We start from the raw sequence: 24322 nt of genomic DNA on the forward strand, positions 1-24322 counted from the left end.
TAGCCAGTACCAGGTGGATTTTATGACAGTTTGCTGTGATTCTAATGAGTACCTTTATAAATAATTTGTTGCTTTTTTCTAACAGCTTTTAAGATTCTGTTCTTGTGCGGGACTTCTGGATTTTGACTATGGTATATCATGGAGAAGTTCCTTTCTGATTGTCATTATTTGGGGTTCTATATGACTCTCCTACCTGTATGTTCTTTCCCCTTGGTGGAACATTTTCTGCTATGATTTCTGTAAGTTTTTTATGCTCTCATGCCATCCTTTGATCTTTTAGTAATCTCAGTTAATCTTAGGTTAGTCTTCTTTGCATCATGTAGCAGCTATTGGATCCATTTTCCATGATCTCTTGTTTTCAGTGTATCTCTGAGTATATGGGTACCTGCATCAGCACTGTCTTCTAAGTTCTGACACTGTGTCCTAACAGTGGTCACTTCTGCTGCCCATAGTTTCAGTAGAATTTTTTATACTACTGAATAAATTCTGGATTTCTGTTTGGTTCCTTTTCTTGGACTCTTAATTCTATGCTAAACTGATCATTCATGTTTTGTATTCTTTTATTAAGCCATTATCTATTTAATTATATCTCTGAGCTTCTATGTTGTTTTCCAGGTATTTCAGTTCCAGGTTCCAGTCAGGCTGTATTTTGCTGCCAGTCTTTACACCACCCTTTTTATTCTCCATAAGATCAACAATTAATTTCACTGTAGAAGGATCCTTTCTTGGTACTTCTCTCTTCTCAAACAGCTGTCAAGGTTTCAGGAATTGCTAATCCAATTCAACATTCCCAAATGAAACCTTGGGAGGGACAAGTCCCTTCTGAGACCCCGTCACCGTGGAAAAACCAACCTCTGGGAGATTTGAAATTCTGATTCACATGAATTTCAGTTAAGTAAATACCACACCATCCCTGCCTACCTTCCAGCTGAGGGTTGCATGCCCTTTGGGTATTCTTCTCTTAATCAGAACCTTTATTATAATTATACTTCTGCTCATTTGTGCTTCCAGGGGATATGGGCTCAACTCGTGATGATACTTAGAGGCCTTATATAAGTCTGATTGTAAGGAATTCATTTCCTGTTCTCCTTCTTTAACTGTGTTTTATCTTTTCTTCTGATGGACTTGGTGAAAAAAGTTCATAACCATTGTGATTTTTGTTCTTCTGATCTTTTATTTGGACCATGTATAATAAATAGTCTCCTAAACTTTATTTCTTCCCATTTCTATCCACTTCCCGATGACCCTGTGTCGTCCTGATCCAGCTTTAGGACCCCTTGACTGACTCTTCAGGCCTGAAAGTCAGCAAGCATGGGTTAACTCCTTCTCAATACTCTTCTCTCAGCAAGTAGCCAGAATGACAGGATGCCCAAAGTAATTTTAGGGTCCCACCTTTTAGGGAGAAAAGTGTTAGGCAGAAAGTCATTAGCAGACCTGGAGACAAGGCTAGGGACTACTTTAAAACCAAAGATGAGATTTCTTTCCTTCACCATCTTAATCATTAGCTATAGATAAAATCCACACAAGCTTATTTTTTCAAACTTTAGTTCAAGAGAACCTAACATTCTCTGAGCATGCTGATAAGGTCTAGGGCCTATACAAAGTCTAGACCATGGGTTAGGGGTTGGAAAAACTTAAAGGTCTCAAAACAAACCAATGGAAACATTTATCTAAGAACCAAACAAGGACCTACTTTGCTCTAAGTGACCACTTACGTTTCCCTCTTACCTTTACTCTGTAGGTAAACACAACCCATTTTATTTATAAAAGAACACTGACCTCAGAGGAAGAAAAAGATATTTCTTTTTTTTTTCTTTTTTAATTTTAAAGAGTAAAAGAAGGACAACAGTAATGAGGGACTTACCAAATTACAGACAAAGTGGTAGGAAATTATCAGCGGTTGTTGTTTTACATATTGTTATTTACAAGATAGTTTCTCAGGAAAACAAATAGACAAATAATAGTGAGTTACAGACAAAAGTGGTAGGAGATTATCAGTGGTTGTTGTACTATACTTTGGTATCTTCAAAGTGGTTTCTAAAGAAAATAAATAGAGCTATACATGAGTGACCAATTGAATAATCATTGACTATTCTCAATGGTTGTTGTAGGAAACACATAGTAATAAACATACATCCATTTACGAAATAGCATAGGAACAATACAAACATCACAGTTATGGACAAATTAGTAGGAAAATATCAATGGCTGCTGTAATACATGGTGATATCTTTAAAGTGGTTTCTCAGGAAGACAGAGATATGCAAGAAGGATCTAACAAGTAATTACAGCCTAAGGGTTGTCAAAAATAGCATATTACCTCCTCTCCAGTGACTTCTTTCACTGAGGTGTGACGGCTGGAAGGCAGGCCAGGAATGAAAAGAAGGACCGAGAGACTTGCACCTCTGTCTAGCAACAGGCTGTTTTCTTGTTCCTCTACAGTCATGATAACCCTGGGCTCCTCCATGGAGATGACAGTCTGGCCAGAGGGAGAAGACAGAGTATGCCCCGGGCCCCCTCATTCCTGTTGGACTAACTGGTAGGATGGGTCTGAGCTCTAGGGCCTCCGCTTCAGAGGATAGACCGATCTCCAGTGGTCTCCTTTGCATCCAGGGCATGGCCCAGGGTGCTTTTTAGGGCAGTTAGAGAAAGATATTTCTTAAAAGACCCAGTTGGTCATATAAATATAACATTCAGTACAATTGCCATTTTGGTGCCTACACTTCATGCTTGAAGCTAAATTCTCTCTCTGAAAATCTGTTTTGCAATATACTCTTACCTTTACTCTGTACTATAGCCTACATGTGTCTGAATCTTTTGTCAAATACACGAAGAATTAAGGCGTGTTGCCAGTTCCTTACAGTGAGTGTCGGGACCTCACTGTGTTAGAATGTGGTTTCCCAGTAATAATATCACAGGAAAATACTCATGCTCTTCAAATTTGAGGTAATATTGGGAGGATACGGTGCCCATTTGAGAACCCTGTGGGTTATGGTGGAAGATCTGGGGGGACAGATCTCAGTGTCCGTGAGCCTAAGCCATTGCCAAAGCATTTGTCTTCAAGAAGAGAACAAATCAGAAATGAAAGGAATGGCAGAACACAAGGATTTAAAGGTCAGGTGGATAATTAGGTTTTATTTTCTCAGGATTGGTAGGTTTTATTTTCTTAGGATTGGAACTTAGTGCTTTAAGGTACCATGGAGTTCTGTTCCTTTTCCCTTCTCTGTTTGAGGACTGTTCATCTAACCCTTGGATTGCATGGTGGTCTCATGTCTAAACTTGTAGGAGATGGATCTTTTGTGCATCTACAATTGCTCAAGTGAAATATACCAAACCAAAAGTTAGGATTTAACCAGGCATGGTGGGACATACCTGTAACCTCAGCAATTGGGAGGCTGAGGCAGGAGGATCACTGTGAGTTCAAGGCCAGCCTGGACTACATAGTGAGACCCTGACTCAAAACAAAACAAAAAAAATTGGGACTCAGAATCTGATACCCATGAATATGTTTCCAGGGACAACAAAACAAAATATTTCACAACACAATATTTGACAGTCCTTAGAAACTTGCTATAAATGTCATTATTAGAAGTTAAATGTTGAATGAATGGATTTATGGATGAAAAGATTAAATAAATAAAACTTGATCAATGAAAAGTGTAGTTAGCTCCCAGAAACAAATGTTTCTAGAATTACAAGGTCAAAAACTATGACGGCTGGGCTGGGGGTATAGCTCAGCGGCTTAGTGCCTGCCTGGCAAGCGCAAGTCCTGAGTTTGATTCTGGGTACCAAAAAAAAAACCAAAAAAACTGTGAAGGCTGAATGGCAACATATAGAAGGAGAAAGTGAGTTTGTACAGTTGGGTGATACTCCAAAGGATTTGGAACTTCAGAAAAATAAGACACCATTTATTTCTACTTCAGGGGTCTGGTCCAGCTATCTTTTTCCTTTTCTCTTTAGATTATCAAGTAGTTTACAGTTGGGAATAAGCTTTCATAACTGAGCATACCTCTTGTCTAAGTCAGAAACAAGATTAATTACCTTTAGTCTTAGTCCTAAGTAAGAAGTGAAAAGTTTGAGGACAATACAGAGACAGGAGAGTCCTGTTGACTTATTTCGATATTTTTGAAATACTAGAAATCTATTCAGATCTCATGTACTTTATTCATATATCAACTACCTCTGTAATATGTCAATGAAAGATAACATGTAGATGTTATCAGAGGAAAGACTGAAGCAGATAGACTTAACCATCTACTCAAGGACAGAAGATAGAATTTAATCTTTTGTTTATTGTTTAATTCATTGTCCTTTTTTTTAGCATTTACTGCTGTATTGGGCCCATTTGTGGAGCAAAGAATAATAACATCTTTTTATCCTGAAAGAGTTTATAATTTAGAAAGTTCTCTGTCCATTCCAGTATCAAGCAGTTGTTTCTTTAATAAACTTAGGTCAACTGTAGTCATTATTTTTATTTTTCTGTAGATTAATGGTCCTCTGAATCTATTTAAACAAAAATGCAGTTAGACATTATGTGATTTGTTTATACTGAACCTAACAATATAAAGTAGAAATAAAAAGGTTGTCATTTTAAGTGAGTAGAAATGTGCTTTGTTAAGCTGTGTATAATTTCTAGACTTAATAAGGCAATATAATGAATTTCAAGATTTAAAAGAAATGGTTCTTTATTATTTTAGGTTATAACAGGAGTGAAGGAAATACCACCAGCCAGAAATACTCCAATATCATCCAGCCATCCAGCTTCTCCAAATCCACACCATGGGGAGGCAGTAGAGATCAAGAAAAGCCGTCTTTCAGTTCTTTTGATTCTAAAGCTTCAACTACCAGAAACACAGGTTTTGGACTGTCTCAGAACCCATTTGCTTCACCTAGCTCTGAAGAGCAGAAAGATGAAAAGAAGCTTCTGTAAGGAAAACTGCTACTCATTTACTGGTTTTTTTCCAAAAGCACTTTAAGTATTTCTTTAAAAATAAGTAATTATTAAAAACTCAGAGGACAAAACTCAGAAAACTCATCCAGGAGCCTATCACTCAGCACTAACCACTGTTTTGTTATATATCATTCTAGACTTTATTTCACTTAAAAATATATCATCTTTCTGATATTAGAAGCATGCCTTCTCAGGATTATTTTTTTTTCCACTTTGTACTAATGACACTTTTTAATGTTTAAGTTTAGTACTGCTTACATTTACTGTAAATCATGAGTTCTTTACAAACTATCAGATAAGTCAGAGCAGTTTGTGAATTTGAAGATTGTGTCACTTATTTTTTTAAAACTTTCTTTTTTTTTTGAGACAAGGTTTTGCTCTATAGCCCAGGCTAGCCTCCAACTCAGCACAGTCCTCCTGTCTCAGCCTCCTGAATGCTGGGATTACAGGCCTGTGCCACCACACCCGGCTATTTTTCTAAAGCTTTTGCTTCATTGACCCTATTCAGACAGATTTCATTCATTATTGTATAGAACAGTCATTTTGTTTGTTTGTTTTTGTTCTTTTTGAGATAGGGTCTGGCTATGCAGTTCAGGCCGACCTTGAGCTCACTTTGTATCCCAGGCTGGTCTCGAACTCACAACGATTCTCCTCATTCTCCAGCCTCAGCCTCCCGAGTGCTAGGATTACAGGCGTGCGCCCCCACACCCAGCTATAGTACAGCCATGACATTTCTTAAGAACATTTGTGCTGAAATTTGTGACTTCTACCAAAACAGTGCATGGCTGTCTAACACTTCCTTTCCTCATGGCTTTCAAGACAGAATTTCAAAGTGCTCAGTAGTCTTTTGGTTCCCATAAATAAATTAGAACCAGTGGTGGAAAAAAAAAAAAAAAAGAACCAGTGGTGAATATTTTGAGCCCATATCAGATTTTTCCACCTATGTGAGGTCCCTAGAAAAGGCAAATTCATAGAAGTAGAAAGTAGAATAGAGGCCACCAGGGCCTTGGAGGAGAGGGATAGGGTGTTATTATTTAAAGATACAGAGATTCTGTTGCAGATAATGATGAAAAAGTTCTGGAAATAATGGTGATCACAGCATAACACTGTGAATGTTTTTACTGCCCCACTTTGTACCTTTACAAATAGCTAACATGGTAAATTTTATATTATGTATATTTTACCACAGTAAAAATTTTGAAAAATAAAAACAAACATTTGGAGCTGTGTATCATATGTAATTGATTTTTTAAGTTGGGGAGTCTCTGTTTGGTTTTTGGTGGTGGTAGAGATCAAACTCCAGGCCTTGCATATCTAAGCCCTGACTTAAAAAAGCAAGGTAAAAGAGCAAACAAAAATCTCCTTTTCATACTCATTGTGATCCTGAATTTAATAATATTATCCTCAGATACCTGTTTTATTTATTGTGATATTCTGTATAAAGAGAAACATCACTGTAAAACTGAATCTATTATCTATTCATGGCCTTGATACAAAGTAACTATTGTAGACATGGATCTGTTTCCCATATTGGAAAATGTATGAATTAGATAAAATGATCCCTGATGACCTGTAACCTACTTTTTAAATTTTGATTCTCTATCAGGTGAGTGGTACTTTCGTTGTTTGCAATTAGATGATTACTGATGTTTATGATAATAAGCAAAGAGATTTTAAACTCAATATTGTGCTTATTATACTTTGGTTCTTTAAAAAGTGTAAGGTATTTATGATAATTCTTAATTATATTGGTTAATAGTTCAGTTGTTAATTTCTTTGATATTGTTTTTGGGTTTTTTGTTAGTTTGGTTTTTTTATCTTTTTGAGACAGGGTCTCACTATGCCGTTCAGGCTGGCCTTGAGCTCACTTTGTAGCCCAGGCTGATCTCGAACTTGCACCGATCCTCCTGCTTCAGCCTCCCAAGTGCTGGGATTACAGGGGTGTATCACCACGCCTGGCTCTCTGATATTGTTGGTAACCAGAAAATATACTTTGTATTTCTGTAAACTCCTACATTAAAGAAGATTCTTCGGGGCTGGGATTTAGCTCAGTGGCACAGCGCCTGCCTGGCAAGCGTGAGGTCGTGAGTTCAATGCCTGGTACCAGAGAAAAACCAAAAAAATAAAAAATAAATAAAGAAGTTTCTTCAGAAAATGTAATGGAAAAAAATCTAAAATTGTATATTTTCTAAAATTTAAAATTTCAGTCATTGAAAGTTATGAACAATTTTTGTCTAGCAGGTTAAAAAAATCCTGATTTGTTCATTGTTTTGGTTTTCAGGGAAGGAATCATAAAAGATATGGAGATTTGGGAGTCATCAGGGCAGTGGATGTTTTCTGTTTATTCACCAGTGAAAAAGAAACCTAGTATTTCAGGTAACTGAGAAATTGTTTTTGGAAGGTTTTTTGTTTTTTGGGTTTTTTGCTTTTTGTTTTTGTGGTGCTGGAGATTGAACCCAAGGTATCACACATGCTAAGCAAGTATTCTACCACTGAACCATACCCCCAGCCCAGAAATTGAGTTTTTAAAATATATTAAAAAACTACTACTTTCTAAAACCAATACCATGCTAAAACAAAGAAATGAACTACAAACTTAGATGCAGTTAGGATTTTTATACATTAGTTAAAACTATTCACGTATTGTAGCACAACTTTATAACTCAGAGATTGAGGTTGGCAAATATAGTTCCTTTAGGATATGGATGTAGTTTGCAGTGAGTGTGGTGGTGCATGCCTATGATCCTAGCATTGAAGGAGGCTGAGACAGGAAGATAGCAAGTTCAGGTCTCCCTGAGCAAGACCTTTCCTCAAAATAAAAAGTACAAATGCTAGGGATGTCTAGCTCATTCGTAGAGTTCCTCAGTGTTTGATCCCTACTACCCCGCCAGCATGAATATATTCCTCATGAGAGATGAACAAAACGAGGACCCACCACAATTCCATAACCTAGGAAGAGGCTCTGCTTTCTTGTTTCCCTATATATGAAACGGCACAGCTTTCTAAATGCCTGCAGTGAATAGAAGAGTCACCTCCTGCCTACTATTAAGGGCTTGGCTACTTGGTTCTATTCTTTCTTTCCTTCTGAGAATAGTTACTTTCCTTAAAGCGTATTGAGACCTATCCTAGAGATAATGTTTGAAGACAATGAGTCTTACCTGCACTACCAGGATGGCATTTCTTTAAAATACCTCTTTCTTTCCCATTTTTTCTTTACCATGGTCCCTCAACTTGGGCTGAAAGCTCAGTTACCAGGCTTTTCCAAGCCCTCTGTAGGTGCTCCTGAGCCGTTCTCTTGTTGAGGAAACAGCTGACCTAGAAGACCAGAGGAAGGGAGAAAAAAAATAATGCAAATGGTAGTGATAGTTTACTTTTTCTTGTTGCTGAGACAAAATACCCAACACCCAAAGTTAAAGGTGGAAAGGTTTATTTGGCTCACAGTTTGTAGAGGTTTCAGTTCACAGTTGGCTGGCTCCAAGGCAGGGTGGCATGGCAGAGGGGCATCATGGAAGAGAAACAGTTTGTGGTAGGCAGAAGGCAGCAAAACAGCAAAGTAGCAAGCAGCAAGTGAAGATTGCAACCCTCTCTGTCCCTTATGTGCTCCAGCCAGACTATACACCCAAAGGGCAGGTAGCACTCACACCCAGGGGGAGTTTCCCATTATCCACACCCAGAGCAATGCCAAACCAATCATGGACTAATTTAGTAATCGCACACTCTTGATCCCAGCATTCCACACTGTAGATCTCTGAAAAGTGCCACCTTTGACCAACCACGTGAGGTTTTAAGGAGGGTACATCTAGACACAAGCTATAACAAGTATTAAGACTTTAATTAGTTGAAATAATAATTCTTAATTAGTATTTAAGTCTTACTCGGTCCAGAATTGAACCTAGTGCCTAATGTTCTAAAGCAGTAGTTCTCAGGGGCTGGGGATTTAGCTCAGTGGCACAGGGCCTGCCTGGCAAGCACGAGACCATGAGTTCAATTCCCAGTACCAGAAAACAAACAAACAAAAAAAGCAGTAGTTGTGAAATTGTTGAATGTTGATTTGATCTGTGCATATGGTTACCATATATAAAATGTAGGACATCCAGTTACATCCAGTTACATTTAAATAAAGAATATTTTTAATATATGTATATCCTATGTAACATTTGGGACATACTTACAGTAAGAAAATATTTGTGCCTACAATTCAAGTTTAACTGGGCCTGCTATATTTTATTTGCTAAATCTGGCAGCCTTATCCCTAAGCCACCTTAGTGGCTGTAGAAGTTTAAGGATATTCATAATACTAAGACATTAGTTGCCATTTTCACTGTGTGGATATTTGTAGTGTTGATACAAAAGCTCTGATAGATAAAATTGATAGCCATTTCTTAGCATGAGTTAAAGCAGAGGCAATAAAGTACTAGTAGAAGACAGATTAATTGTAATAAAGAAAAGTTTTCAGTGCCACTTTAGCAAGAATATCCTTAATGAAGAGGTAAAGCCAGACACAGTGGCCCACACCTGTGATCCTCGCACTTCGGGAAGTTGAGGCAAAAGGATCACAAGTTTGAGTAATACCTGGGTAACAGTGAGACCCTGTCTCAAAAAGTGAAAAGGGTGGAGGTGTAGCTCAGTGGTAGAGCACCCCTAGGTTCAATCCCTGTGCCACAACATTTTTTAAAAAGTAAAAAGTATTTTATTAAATTTTGAGCCTTGAGTATACACTTTAAATATTCTACGTAACCAAATGATAAGCACATACAAAGGGCTTCTACCCCATACCCAAGTGTGATGTTTATCTTGAGAGAAAACCGTTGTGTGGTCATTTTAGTTATAAGCCGACCAAACCACTTTTTTCACAGTTTTTATTGCAAAGCGTGACAGCTCAGGTTATTCATACTTAGGTATTTGATGGGTATGTTGAATGAATAAGTGAAGTGAGCCTGTTGTTTCAAAGAAAACAACTGACAGTGTTTATTACCAATGATAAAATTCATGCTTTCAAGCAAAAATTAAAATTATGGAAAACTTTTCTGTCACCGTGAGTGTGATGGCTTCTCAGTACTCTAAAATTTCTTCTAATGAGATGGATGACATTAACAAGTGTGAATTTTTTATATTATATAGTGACATTGATATTTTTTATGTTATATAGTGACATTTCCAACATTTGGAAGTTCTGCATTCTCATTGAGCCAATATTTTCCAAATGATCAATGTTTGGTCCTACAACATTATACATGGCTGAAAACCTATTTTAAGTACAAAATAAACCAGTTCCGGTGGATTTTAGTATACTATCACAAAAAACTCATTAGTGTTTTGTTTTTGTACTGGCAGTTGAACCTTGAGAGTGCTGAGCTATATCCCCAACCCTATTTATAAGTTGAGGAGGCTGGCCTCAAACTTGCTGTCCTTCTGCCTCAGCCTCCAAATAGCTGAGATTATAGCCTTGTACCACCACACCCAGATGCACATTGACTTTTGAATCCACTTTATAACTAATCTTTAAGAAACTATAGTTTTGACTGGGCATGGTGGTACATGCCTGTAATCCTAGCACTCAGGAGGCTGAGGCAGGGGGATCATTGTAAGTCTGAGACCAGCCTGGGCTACAAAGTAAGCTCAAGGCCAGCCTGAACTGCGTAGTGAGACCCTGTCTCAAAAAGACCAAAAACAGAAACTATAGTTTTGGTATGATATCAAAGAATAGTATCCACAATTACCTGAAAAGGTCCTTTTCCAATGACATATCTGTGTGAATATAAATTTTTTTATATACTTCAACATGTTGAAACCATATTCAACAGATTGCAACAGAATGAATGCAGAAAAGTATATATAAGAACCTAGCGGTCTTTCATTAAACCAAACATTAAAAGATTTACGGACATAGAACAACGTTACTCATAAATGTTTTGTGTTTGCTTTATTTTGTTTTGTAAAATAAATGTATGTGGATATTCAGTTGGGATTTTGGGGGATTTGTTGTTGTGCTGTGCTGTACTGTACTGTGTGGTATTGTGTTGTGTTGTGTTGTGTTGTGTTGTGTTGGATCAGATCAAACCCAAAGCCTTGTACATGCTAGGCAAGTGATCTGCTGCTGAGCAGTATCCCCAGCCTCTGGTTCCTTATTTTAAATTAATTAATAAGTACTTTCTAAATTTCTTAGTTTTCATTTTCAAATGTGTTAATTATCAATATATGTAACTTACATAAACAACAGCTTTTGGGAGTCCTTCAGTAAAATGTAAATGGGTTCTGAGACTGAAATGTTTGAGTACTGCTCTCCTTAAGCATCCATTATAAATAATGAATTCACTTTTCTTATACAGCTAGAATGATGCTCCTTTATACCACCTCTGCGAGTTACTCTTTGGTAGTTACTCAGTTCTTTTCTGTGGTCTTTGGTTCAGATGAGGAACCCTGCTTGAGCGTGGCTGGTAGGAATAGAGGGTAACTCACAGTGTTCTTTAGGTAGAGTAGTCATTCATTCTAGGAGGTAGTGCATGCACATTTTTATTGTTTTATTTTTATTGATTTTTTTTACATGCATATTTTTAATGCTTATGTTGCTTATTGACAATTTTCCCCTCAGAAAAATTGCATCATTCTAATTCCCTTACCAGCAATTTAGGGGATGTGGTAGGCTGACAACTGGTGATCAACTTGTAACAACACCCAGCTGAACTGAAGCAGCGTGGTCCTGGGTGTGGGAGGCCCACCTGAGGAGTGTTGCCAGCAGCGTACGAGGCAGAACTGACGAAGAAGTTTAGAGGCTGTTGGGAGCTGTTAGAAGCCGTTGGGTGCTGTTAAAGGCTGTAAGGACCTGTTGGTTCTCTTGAAGGAGCTTGTCATGCTGGCTTTGCTGATGAATTTGGCTGCTCTCATCATCTGAGGAGCTCGGGACCTTGTTGTTGCTGAGAATGGCTTTGGTTTACTTTGGGGAAGCTCTGGTCCTCACCTTGAGCATCGCTTTCACTTCCTGTGTCCAGAGGGGAAGATGGTACACTGCTCAGTCTCCTGGAGAAGCTTGTCGCATTGGCTTTCCCGATGAAAACTTGGCTTTCCTCGTCATTGGAGGAGCTCAGGACCTCACTGTTGCTGAGGATGGCTGTGGTACCTTTCAGGGGAGCTCTGGTTCTTACTTTGAGCATTGCTTCCTGGCTGCAGTGCAGATCCCTCAGCCTGCTAGCACAGATCCTTCATCCCACTGGCACAGACTTTCTAGCTTCTATCACTGACCTTTGGGCCTTGCCAGCACAAACCTGTGTGAGACATTGTTACGGGCTCTAAGCCTCCGGTTGGACTTACGGGAAGCATTGCTATGGGCTCTAGGTCTTCAGCTGGACTCCTGCAGGACATTATGGTGGGATCCAGGCTCTCAGCTGGATTCTTTGGTCTTTAGTGTGTGGACAGATTTCCTGCACTCTTTGTATATGATTCTTTGGGTAACTATTGTAAATAATCTTACAAAATATGTGTCCTGTATTATATTGTTCCCCTTGCAAAAAACCCCAAACTACAACAGGGAAATATCCATTTTATTTATTGAATAAGTATAAGTATTTTTGTTTAATTTTTGCCAGTCCAATAAGTAAAGCATTTTATCTGTAGTTTAAGTTACATTTTAAAATTTAATTTCATTTGTTCACTGGCTATTTTAATTACTTGTGAATTGCTTGTTCTTTATCTTTGCCCATATTAATTTTTCTTATTGATTTGTGTTGTTTATATGTTGAGAATATTAGCTGTTCTCCTAGCATATATGTTGCAATTATGGTTTCCGTAGTTTACTATTTATTATCAACTCTGATAGAATATTTTTAAGAGTGAAGTTTGAATGTATATGTAGCTGGATCTTTCTTTTTTTTTGGTATTTCTTCCACTCCACTTATTTTTAGAAAATTCTTACACATTCGGAGATGATAAAAGTGTATTTCATTCTAATTTTCCACTTTAATAGATATTAAATAGTGTAGGCTTTGAATTTTTTCTCATGATTATGAAAATTTTCTGATAATCAGTGGTAACATGTTTTCTTGTCTAGCACCTCTAGCTTTACTATCAAAATTACTGGTATTTATTTTTAAGATTCCAATTGATTTCTCACTTCAGGTTTTACAGATATTTCACCAGAGGAATTGAGGCTTGAATACCAGAACTTCTTAGCCAGCAATAACTTACAGAGTTATGTAAGTTTGTTTCCTGTTCGTCTACCTCGGTGACAAATTGGCTGTCAGTTACTGTTTTCTGTGTTTGCAGTGGCTTGCTTATGTTTTGCCAGAGTTCATGAGGACTGTAATTTTTTTTTCTAAATTACTTTCTTTGATAATTGGTTACCTAAAATGATAATATATTTTGCTTTAGTAATAAGGAATATCATTTTTTAAATATAGGAACTAGTCCAGAAATCAAACCTTTTCATCATTTGACAGATGTTTATCACACATCTTTTAGGTGCAGATTCCATAGTGAATGCTAGGGGTAAAAAAGCAGTGTTTTAGCCAGGCATGGTGGTGCTTGCCTATAATCCCAGCACTTGGGAGGCTGAGGTAGGAGGATCATTGTGAGTTTGAGACCAGCCTGGGCTACAAAGTGAGCTCAAGGCCAGCCTGAACTGCATAGTCAAAAAAGACCAAAAATAAAAGCAATGTTTTATATAGATTAGCTTCCTTACATATCATATATCAATTAAAAAATCTAAGTTGGGTCAGTAGTTTATAGAATAGAGTAAGTTGGGTGCCTGAAGGAAATGATAGTATTTTTTTTTTTTTAATTTGCTGGGGGTTTTTTTGTTGTTTTTTTTTCCAGTACCAGAAATCAAACTCATGACCTTGCACTTGCTGGGCAGGTGCTGTACTACTGAGCTAAATCCCCAGCCCTGATAGTATTTTTCTTTGTCTGTAATCATGATCCTACATTTCAACTTGTTCACACAGTCACCTTCCATCCAAAGGTGCTACCAGGTATTTGTGATTAACCCATTGATACAGGGAGTTACTGAGCCAGGTATGATGGCTCACTCCTATAATCCCAGCACTCTAGGAGATTTAGGCAGAAGAATTGAAAGTTCAAGCCCAGCCTGGGCAATTTAGTAAGACCCCTCCCAAAATAGAAAATTTAAAAAGGGATTGGGATGTAGTTTAGTGCAAAGATCCTGGGTTCAATCCCAAGCCCCCCTACACACATATACATGCACACCAAAAAGAGGAGCTGGTGAACAGGGAGGGGTGACTAAAATGAGAATACCTTTGGCAAACAGGAGCAAGTCTGTGCACATTTTATAAGGGATGGGCCATAGAACTGTTACATAACCTTTTTTTATTTTGGCAAATATATGAAATTGTTATTGATTACATTAATTTAAACATTCATTGTTAAGTTACTATTTTCTGTCTTCTCACTTCAGCTAAATTCTGTCCAACAGTTGATAAATCAATGGAGGAATAGAATAAATGAACTGAAGAATCTAAATACCTCAACTAAAGTAGCTTTGGTGAGTAGTGGAATGTTTTCTTCAAGGAAGTGTTTTATCTGTTACTCTTTTGCAGAGGATATTTCACTTTGTTGTTTTTGTTGTACCGGGAATCGAACTCACGACCAGGCAGGCACTGTGCCGCTGAGCTAAATCCCCAGCCCCGATATTTCACTTTGGATTTGGAAAGCAAAGTAAAAATTCTGTCAAGAATTAATGATAAAGGGGCCAGCAAGATGGCTCAACGGCACAGTACCTGCCTGGCAAGCACAAGGTCCTGAGTTTGATTTCTGGTACAAAAAAAAAAAAACAAAAAGAATTAATGTTAAGGGCTAGGCATGGTGGCACATGCCTGTAATCCTAGCACTCAGGAAGCTGAGGCAGGAGGATTGCTGCAAGTGGGCCAGCCTGGGCTACAAAATTATTTCAAGGCCACCCTGAACAATATAACAAGACCATGTCTCAAAAAACAAAAATAAACAAATGAGAGAAATTATATCTGGTTTCATTACCAAAGTCTTGGAGGAAAGGAGTCAGTGAAAAGTTCCTTGAAAGCAGGATTAACATTTCAGCAGAGACAAAAGAACATAAAAAATATTTAGGGAATAGGAAATGTTCAGTGGGTTTTAGTAGTAAGCTTTTAATAATGTAACAGTGAATCCACTTTAACTTATATAGTAGGTATCTTCTAAAGGTCTCTTTTTATCTATATCTACACTTTTGATGAATGTAGCTCAAACTTTACAATATAGACATTGAAATGTATTGTTAAAAATATTTTTCTGAGCAAGGCATGGTGGCACACACCTGTAATCCCAGCACTCAGGAACCTGAGGTAGGAGGATTAGTGTGAGTTCAAGGCCAGCCTGGTGACTTTTCAAGATCAGCTTGAACTGCATAGTAACACCCTGTCTCCAAAAAAAAAAGGTACTCAAGAATTATTTATTAAGCACTTTATTATTTGCATATGTTTTTTTCAAAGCTTTCTGATTTAAAGGATGAAGCAAATCATGCAGCACCTACATTTGGATTTGGAAGCAGACAAGCAGGAACATTTGGGTCACCAGGTAAGTGATAAAGTAATGCAGAACTTTTGCTAGTTCAGAAAAGTAGGATTATGTAAGTTTCAAATTACAAAGCTTAAATCACCCTTGCAAATTCTGCCAGCTTCCATTATGGAACATAAGAATGTAGCATATTAAGTATTTGTGTGAGGCAGGTCAGAATGGGCATATTGTTTGAAAGAGCTGTGGCTCAAACTTTCGAAGTACACGTTAGGAATGTTTCCTCAAGAGTTTCATAGACAGCTATGATAGCAGAACCTTTGATTGTCACTGTCGCTGTCAAGTGACAGTTCTGGTGAGATAGGGGACAACCAAAAGTGAAAGCCCACTCCCTAGTCCCTGAGATTTCTCTTGGGTAAAGGTAAATCACAGGTAGCAGAAATGACAGGAGAGTAGAGTTTAGTGAGTTTGTCCTAACTGATCATTTTCATTTTTCTCTTGCAAAAAATTCTTCCTAAAATGTCCAAACATGGTAGAAATAAGAAAAGGAGGAGTAATGGGGCTATATTTTCTGACTATAATAGATTATTTTTTCTTTTTCTATTTATTTAAGGTTTTCCAGTGAGTAACAGCAGCACTACTATTCCTCAGAATTTTAGTTTTAAAACAAACCCTGGAATTGTCGCTGTCCCTGATGGAAGCCCTTCTGTGTTTGGGGCCCCTCTAGCGTTTGGAGCTATGCCCTCTTCTAGTTCTGCCAGTTCAACTTCCACTCCAAATTTTAGATTTGGAAAACCTGAAATCACTTCTGCTGCTTCATTTTCATTTAAAAGCCCTACAGCCTCTAGTTTTGGATCACTCGCATTTTCAGGATTTCCAGCTTCCGTGGCAGCAGGTCCTTTTGGAGCTCCAGGGGCCCCAGCTTTCGGAAGTGGCAGTTCTGTGGCTGGTTTTGGTAGTCCTGGCTCACCTTCTCACACTGCTTTTTCTAAGCCATCTAATGACAGTAGAGCTACCTCCCTCACAGCCTCCAGTGTCACCGTTACAACAGACAACTTGTTATTCACACCCAAGGATCAACTAACAGCAGAAGAACTGGAACAATTTCAATCCAAGAAGTTTATTCTGGGGAAAATTCCATTAAAGCCACCACCTGTGGAGCTTCTACATATCTAAAAGGGCAGTTTTAAATACAGAAAAGAATAAAGAGATTGGGGGTCTTTTGGGATTTTTTTTGAGTTAGGAATCATACCTGACTCTACTACTAAGCTATGCTCACAGCCTTGGGAATGGCTTTTCAAATTGTCTTATGTGGTTCATATAAAAGAATATATAGAGATACATATAGATAGATATATGTATGTATGAATGTTTATATATATATGTATGTATGTATATGTATGTATATAGATGCTTTCAGTAAGTTTGAGGATATTTAAAGTTTACCTTTCTTCTTGAGCCTAACTGCATAAAACATAATAAAATACAACATCAACAAGGTAATTTTTTTGGACTGTAATTACAAATGGAACTGAAATAATTTATATGTATTGAATAAAATAATTTTCTTATTCTATATCACTTTACTACTTTAGAACTTAAAAAATTTGTACTGAATAAATTATTTTCTCACTCTGTATACCATTTTATTGTCTCACCTTTTAAAGCTGTGCATGTGTAAGACTGGGGATTGAACCAAGGGCCTTGTACGTGCTAGTTTTCTGCTACTAAGCTATATCTCCAGCCCTTGATTTTTTTTTTTTACATAACCTAATAAAAGATATATACTCCCAATTGTTTTAATATATATTCAACGGATTCAGTCTTCAGAGGATCTAAATTTCATTATGCTTTTTGAAGGACTATAACTCCAACTGATGTTCTGGAACCCCCAGCATTTGGAACAGAATCCATACCCAAGAATTCTTATTTTTTATGTTTGAAATCATGCCTGCTGTAAAGATCATAAACAGACTATAAGTTTCCTTTTCTTTGTCTTCAAGTTCTAAAGAGTTTTCAGTACTCCAAAATAATAGCTGAATCAGCATTTTCTTCTTAAATCCTGCACTACATATAGATGTCTTAGTCCATTCCTGTTGCTATAACAAAATACCTGAGCCTGGCTAACTTACAAAGAACAGAAGTTTATTTATGACAGTTGTAGAGGCTGGAAGTCCAAGTTTGCTGTTTTTGTTTTTTAAGGAGGGGAGGTTTATTTGGGCTGTGTTTAGAGGTTTCAGTCCAGTCCCCTGGCTTCAAGGCAGAAAACGCATGGAGGAAGGGGCTGGAGGAGGAAAGCTGCTCCCATCATGGTACCCAGGAAGGAGAAAGACAGCAGGAAGTGAGCTGTACTCTTTCAGGATACACCCCCAGTGACTGCTTTGGAAGATTTAGGTGCCAGCAAGTTTCACTGTCTGATGAGGACCCGCTGTCTTCCAAACTCTTCTATATGTAAGGGTTCCAGATTATGTCCGTGCAGATTATATGCTCATGACTGAATCACCTAAAGGCCCCACCTTTTATTAGTAGCACATTGGCAACTTTGGGAATTGGGTGACACATTCTTTTTCTGACAGTGGATTCCAAGCTCCCTTATGTCCCAGTTGAAATTCCCAGTGCCCTTGAAGCTCTCAGAGATTGCAACTAAAAGACCCACTGTTTTCAAATGTGCCTGGCTATAAGAATCACCTGAAGTGTTTGTTGACCTGGATAAAATATCCAGATTGTGGGGCTTTTCTATTAGGCTGGGTTTGGAAGTATGTTAACAAGTATTCCAAATGATTTTTTAGAAAAGTTTGGGAAACAAATTCATCCAGCTGAACTTTACTACTTAGTAATATTTGGTTGGGAATCTTATGTGTGCACACATCCAAAAATGTGAATTTAATGGAACTCAAAATTGTCAAATAGCACCAGGCGTGATGGTGCATGCCTGTAATCCCAGCACTTGGGAGGTGGAGGCAAGTGGATCGTCAAGAGTTAGAGACCAGTCTGGGCTACAAAGTGAGCTCAAGGCCAGCCTGAACTGCATAGCAAGACCCTGCCTCAAAAAGAAAAAAAAGAAAGAAAGAAAATTGTCAAAAAGTGCAAAGTTGTCAAAAAGCAGAAGCAAGTGTTACAGATTATTTTAAAAAGTGTGAGAGACTGAAACATTGGCAATTAAGTTTCAACATGAATTTTGGGAGACACTTGGTTCTAACAATGCAACAGTATGCAGGCGTAGACGTGTCAGAAGTCAAGAAGAGGAACTCCTAGACTTAGGCTAAGGAGTAGCAGGACTCCAGAAAACCAGAAATGGGTAAGAGTGAGGTCAAGCACAGAGGCAGTCTGTGTTTCCAGATGCCAAGAAGGAGTTAAAGGAAAAAGGCAGCAAGAGTCTATGCCACATCCGGGTTTTTCCAATGAGCAAGAGACAATTTCAAAGAGCTGGGCTAACTGTAAGGCTTACACGCTCCAAAGCAGAAACAGCCCCCTTCACAACTGCTGCAGTAACTGTCTCCCCCAAGTCCTAGTGGCAGAACTACAGATAAGGTAATACTGCAATAAACTGATTTAACTTGCTCGGTTGTTTGACTACAGATGAAAAGGGGAGATGTAACAGCTGAGAGTAGATTAGAAGGGAGAGAGTGAGCTGATAGTGAAGAGAAGTCTGTAAGGGGCTGGAGGTATAGATCAGTGATAGAGACAGTGCTTAGCATATACGAGACCCTGGGTTCAAACCCCAGCACCAATGAATAAAAATTATTTAAAAGGCACAGAATGAATTAGCTATACAGTATTATAAAATAATGGAACTGAAACCATTAAACAATGATTAATTGCAGGAGATTCATACATAACAGGTACTGTCCTTTCTAAATTACCTAAAAGAATAGGGAGTAACCTGGTAACATTTTCATTCTGTAGTCAGTGGGCAAAAGCTTGATGTAAAATAGCATGTAGTACAATGTTATCCAGTTTAAAGGGAAAGTGTATACTCATGACTGAGGGCGCTAGAAAAATTTTAAGGCTCGGGCCAGAGATACAGCTCAGTGGCACAAGCACCTGCCTGGCAAGCACAAGGTCCTGAGTTGAATTCCCGGTATCGAAAAAAAAAAGACAAAAAATTTTTTAAGGCTCAAGTTTTAATGCACCAGATATGTTGTTATGTGTCAAATAACACCCTATTACACTTATTAGCTAATTTCATCCTCACCACTTTGTAATCTAGGTGCTATTAAAATGATCTGTGTTTTCTAAATGAGAAGACCAAGAGCTGAGGATGTTAAATGACACATCCAAGGTCAAACCACTAGCAAATCATTGCACTGGAATTCAAACACTGGATTTAGAAGTCCATACCTATAAACATCATGCTATACTAGATACTAAATTATGAGTACACTTTTTTCTGTTTATTAGTTTGCTCTACAATGCACAGACATTACCTTTGGGATGTGTTTCCCACAATTTTGCTTCATAGGTATTATTTGTGTAATGAAGGGTAACATTTTCAGATGACAAGGACAATTTCAGCAAGATGATTTCTTTCTCCCTCTTCCTCTCCCTCTCTGTCTCTCTCCCTCCCTCTCACTCTCCCTGTCTCTCTCTCTGTCTCTTTCCATTCATTCATTGCCCAGCTGGACTCAAATTTGTGATCCTCCCTCTTCACTCTCCGAGTGCTGTCATGCATGGCTTGCTTTTTCCTTTTATTTAAAACAGATGTTGGCAAGTGCAAGGTCGTGAGTTCGGTTCCCGGTACAGGAGAAAAAATAAAATTAAATTAAATTAAATAAAACAGATGTAACATGCCAGGCCTGGTGGCACATGCCTGTAATCTCAGGACTCAAGAGGCTGAGGAAGGAGGACCCCCGCAAGTTCATGGCCAGCATGAACTACATAGTGAGACCCTGTCTCAAAAAGCCAGAGAAGAACAACAACAAAAACAAAATCTTGAAACCTTCAAAAGGTGTGAGACTATTTTAAGAATGCTTTAAGGTATAAACAAATGAATGAAGACATTTTCTTTTCTTCCAATATTAGTTTTAAATTATTGCCAGGGATATAGCTCAGCGGCACAAGCACCTGTCTGGCAAGCGCAAGGTCCTGAGTTTGATTCCTGGTACCAAATATATAAATAAGTAAAATAAAATAAAATAAATTATTACAGAAGAAAATCATAGGTTCAACCTCATTAGTACTCATGAAAGGCAAATTAAAATAATGAGATACCCCTTCATGCCCATCAACCTGGCAAAAATGAAAATCCAATAACTAGTACTTCATCCACTGATAAAGATGTAACACTGCGATGGAGATGTAATAGCTTGTGTGAGGTTGATGGAAGTGTGGGTTGGTGTAAGCACTTCAGAGAGAAAGCCGACACCATCCAGTAACATCGAAGGTGCGAAGGTGCCCGTCCTCTGCAACCTACGGTTTGCTTCTCTGCAAGAGGCTCACTCTTCAAAGTGTGAATCCAGGGCTAGCACCATCCGTGTCACCTGGAAACTTGATGCAAAAACAAAATATCAGACGTCACCCCAGAGAATGCATTTTAACAAGACGCATCAAATGATTGTGTGTACATGTATGAGAAACTTCTGCTTGTATAAACAGGGAGACATGAACAAAAATGCACAAAGTAGCAATATTATTTGTAGTAGCAAAACATGGAAACAGCCAGAAATCCATTCACGAGGTAACAAGTTGTGACACAGTGAGATACATCTGTACTGACAAATCAAGTTAGATGTGTAAATGACAGCCCAAAACAGAGGTGCAGAGTGATATGTATGTATGCATTTCAAGTACAAAATGTAAAATAAGTTATATTATTTTTGGATACTTAAATGTAACAATAGCCTCATGGGAATAAGCTCCAAATTCAGAATAGGGCTTACAGATACAAGGCTTCATGTGTGACTTTTTTAAAGTTGAAAGTTTTACTTCCTGCCTTGTAGGCCCCCGGAGGGAGGGCCCCCGCCGAACAGGGAGACACGGGCGGGGAGCGCCAGTCTTCCGACGGGTGGCTCACTCCCTGCCGCATAGGCCCCCAGAGGGAGGGCCCCCAGCGCACAGGGAGCCATGCGGCCGAGAGCGCTGTGGTGCGCCGGCTTTTAGGCCAGCCGCCGCTGCTCAATTGAGAACTATCATGACACAGAGAAACAATGACACAATTGGCCCACCATGCACCGGCTCCAGATGCCCACCTAAGGACATGTGTGAATCATTCAAACATGGAAAAACCCCTGGGAATACATGCTATACAATGGGCCACTCTTGCTCCTGCCATTGAGAACCAGAAAGCTCTAGAGTCAGCAGAGGAGCAGCTGCTGAACAAGGACTCGGAGAACATGAGAATGCAGACTAAGCCCACGGAGTCAGAGGTCCAGTGGACTGGGGTCATGAGAGCCGCTCGGAAGCTGTAAACCAGGAGGACCTTGCACAACACATGCAGAGACTCCCTGGAAGCCATTCTTCCCCTGACAGTACAGGCTGTGGTGGAGCCCCGGAGAAGTCTGCAGCAAGATTCCTGCTGCCTGTGCTGACAATTGGGGAGAGGACACTAACTGGTTGTGGGGTCCCAATGTGATGGGAGGCTGGAGAGAAAACACTACAAAAAATGGCTTTCGCCCCAGACGGCTCACTTGATTTTTGACAACCCTTAGGCTGTAACTACTTATTAGATCCTTCTTGCATATCTCTGTCTTCCTGAGAAACCACCTCTAAGATACCAACATGTATTACAGCAGTCATTAATATTTTCCTACTAATCTATCCATAACTCTGTAATGTTTGTATTGTTCTTATCCTATTTCATAAATGGATGCATGTTTATTATTATGTGTTTCCTACAACAACCATTGAGAATAGTTAATGATTATTCAATAGGTCACTCATGTATAGTTCTATTTATTTTCTTTCGAAGATACCTAAGTAGAATACAACAACTATTGATAATCTCCTATCTCTTTTGTCTGTAACTCACTATTATTTGTCTATTTGTTTTCCTGAGAAACTATCTTGTATATAACAATATGTAAAACAATAACCATTGATAATTTCCTATCACTTTGTCTGTAATTTAGTAAGCCCCCCCCCATTATTGTTATCCTTCTCTTACTCTTTAAAATAAAAAAAAAAATAAAGTTGAAAGTTTAGGGGCTGGGGATTTAGCTCAGCAGCACAGTGCCTGCCTGGCAAGTGGGAGGTTGTGAGTTTGATTGCCGGTGTGGGGGGGAATTGAAAGTTTATGTAACAATAGTAAAATTTAACAGTGATGAGTATACAAAGTCATTTATATTATTTTCCATATGCTTGAAATAGGCTTAAAACTTCTAAAGATTTAATTTAGGGAGAAAAATCCAGCAAGAAAATGCCATTTCCCCCACACCCCCAAGTAGCTTCCAGACTTCTGAAGTGATTGCTGTGAATGTGCTGGTTTGCCAAATTATATCCAAATCTTTTGGATTAAATATGCCACACTGGCTGGGCATGGTGGTGCATGCCTGTAATCCCAGCACTCAAGAGGCTGAGGCAGGAGGATTGCTGCAATTTCAAGGCTAGAGTGAACTACTTAGTGAGACCCTGCCTCAAAAAAAAAAAAAAAAAAAAATAGAAAAGACAGAAAAAGAAAGAGAAAAATATGCCACACTGGGGAAGAACAGAACTGAAACAACTCTAGGGAAGATCAGAGTGTAGATGTAGAAAATATAATTTTTGTTACCAGACCAATGAAAAGTTAAGGGTATACATTCAAATATATATGGGCCAAAATGGAAATTATATTTGATCACTAGTTTGTGTAAAAGTTTGTGTTTCTCTTATTACGGTAGACCAGGAAGATAATCTAGAATCAATATGTTAAGGAGTAATGTTGAAGCTCTTTTCTCAATCCCAAATCCTCAAGCTGCTGGGAGCCTCCTCTGCTTTCCTTGGTCGTTTGTAATGTAAACGGAATTCAGCCCGATGAGCGCTGGAACAAAGGACCCCAGGAACTGCCTTCCTCTAGTGTCTTTTGCCACTGGCAAGCTTTTCCTGTCTGGAAACCTGTTTGGAACTATTTGTGACTCTTGACTTACATCTCTTCACTGAAACAGAACACACACACACAAAAAAGAAGATACTACGTGAATTATCTATTATTTCAGAAGCTGCTCCACTCAGAGACATTTCACTTAATTCAGAGATTAGTCTTATATAGGAAAAGTAGTGAAAAAAAGAAAAGTGATTTGATTTACTGAGTTGTTACTGATCAATATTAAGGGCCCATGTTAAGTTATTAAGCACTTCTCGGTACTGCCCCAGCTCCCACCCTCTCTCAAATAGAGTGTCAAGTCTCTCAAGGAGCTCATGACCAGAGATGAAGGTGAGGCAAGAACCTCTGTGTGCAAATTCAAATAGTTATACTTATGCAGAGATGCTGAAAGGACCACTCAAAACAAAGAGGGGTGGGTAAAGTTCATGGAGTCACCAGTGACCATCAGGCTGTCTTAAGTTCCCACAGGAAATGAGTTTCAGTTATTTTAATACAGAAGTGAAACCACAATGGGAAGAGAAGTGAGCTTCTATTTATTTATCCTGTGGTGTTGGGGATTGAACTCAGAGCTTCACACACACACATGTGCGTGCTAAGCAATGCTCTCCCACTGAGCTAGCCCACAAATAAGCTTCTCAAGAGAAGTAAGATGAAACTTCAAGATAACATTTTTGAGTGTGAAAACCTCTTAATCTCCTTGAATACAGGAAAAGCATGCCAGGCATGGTGGCACACGCCTGTAATCCCAGCACTCAGGAGGCTGAGGCAGAAGGATCGTTGCAAGTTCGAGACCAGCCTGGGTTACAAAGTGAGCTCAAGTCCAGCCTGAACTACATAGCGAGACCCTGTCTCAAAAAGACAAAAAAAAAAAAAAAAAG

General features: G+C 38.6%; 1 protein-coding gene across 1 annotated transcript in view; it reads left to right on the forward strand.

Moving 5' to 3' along the window:
• Nupl2 (nucleoporin like 2) overlaps positions 1-17066 on the forward strand; it is a 28383-nt gene extending 11317 nt beyond the window's left edge. The window contains exons 2-7 of the mRNA XM_005377393.2: positions 4698-4926; positions 7233-7327; positions 13064-13140; positions 14358-14444; positions 15406-15490; positions 16041-17066. Coding sequence (XP_005377450.1) covers positions 4698-4926; positions 7233-7327; positions 13064-13140; positions 14358-14444; positions 15406-15490; positions 16041-16603 — 1136 coding nt within the window. The 3' untranslated portion in view covers positions 16604-17066. The remainder of the gene's footprint in view (positions 1-4697; positions 4927-7232; positions 7328-13063; positions 13141-14357; positions 14445-15405; positions 15491-16040) is intronic.
• The last annotated feature ends 7256 nt before the right edge of the window (positions 17067-24322 follow it).

The sequence above is a fragment of the Chinchilla lanigera genome, unplaced genomic scaffold, assembly GCF_000276665.1.
Source record: "Chinchilla lanigera isolate Chin_1 unplaced genomic scaffold, ChiLan1.0 scaffold00009, whole genome shotgun sequence".
Taxonomy (NCBI): domain Eukaryota; kingdom Metazoa; phylum Chordata; class Mammalia; order Rodentia; family Chinchillidae; genus Chinchilla; species Chinchilla lanigera.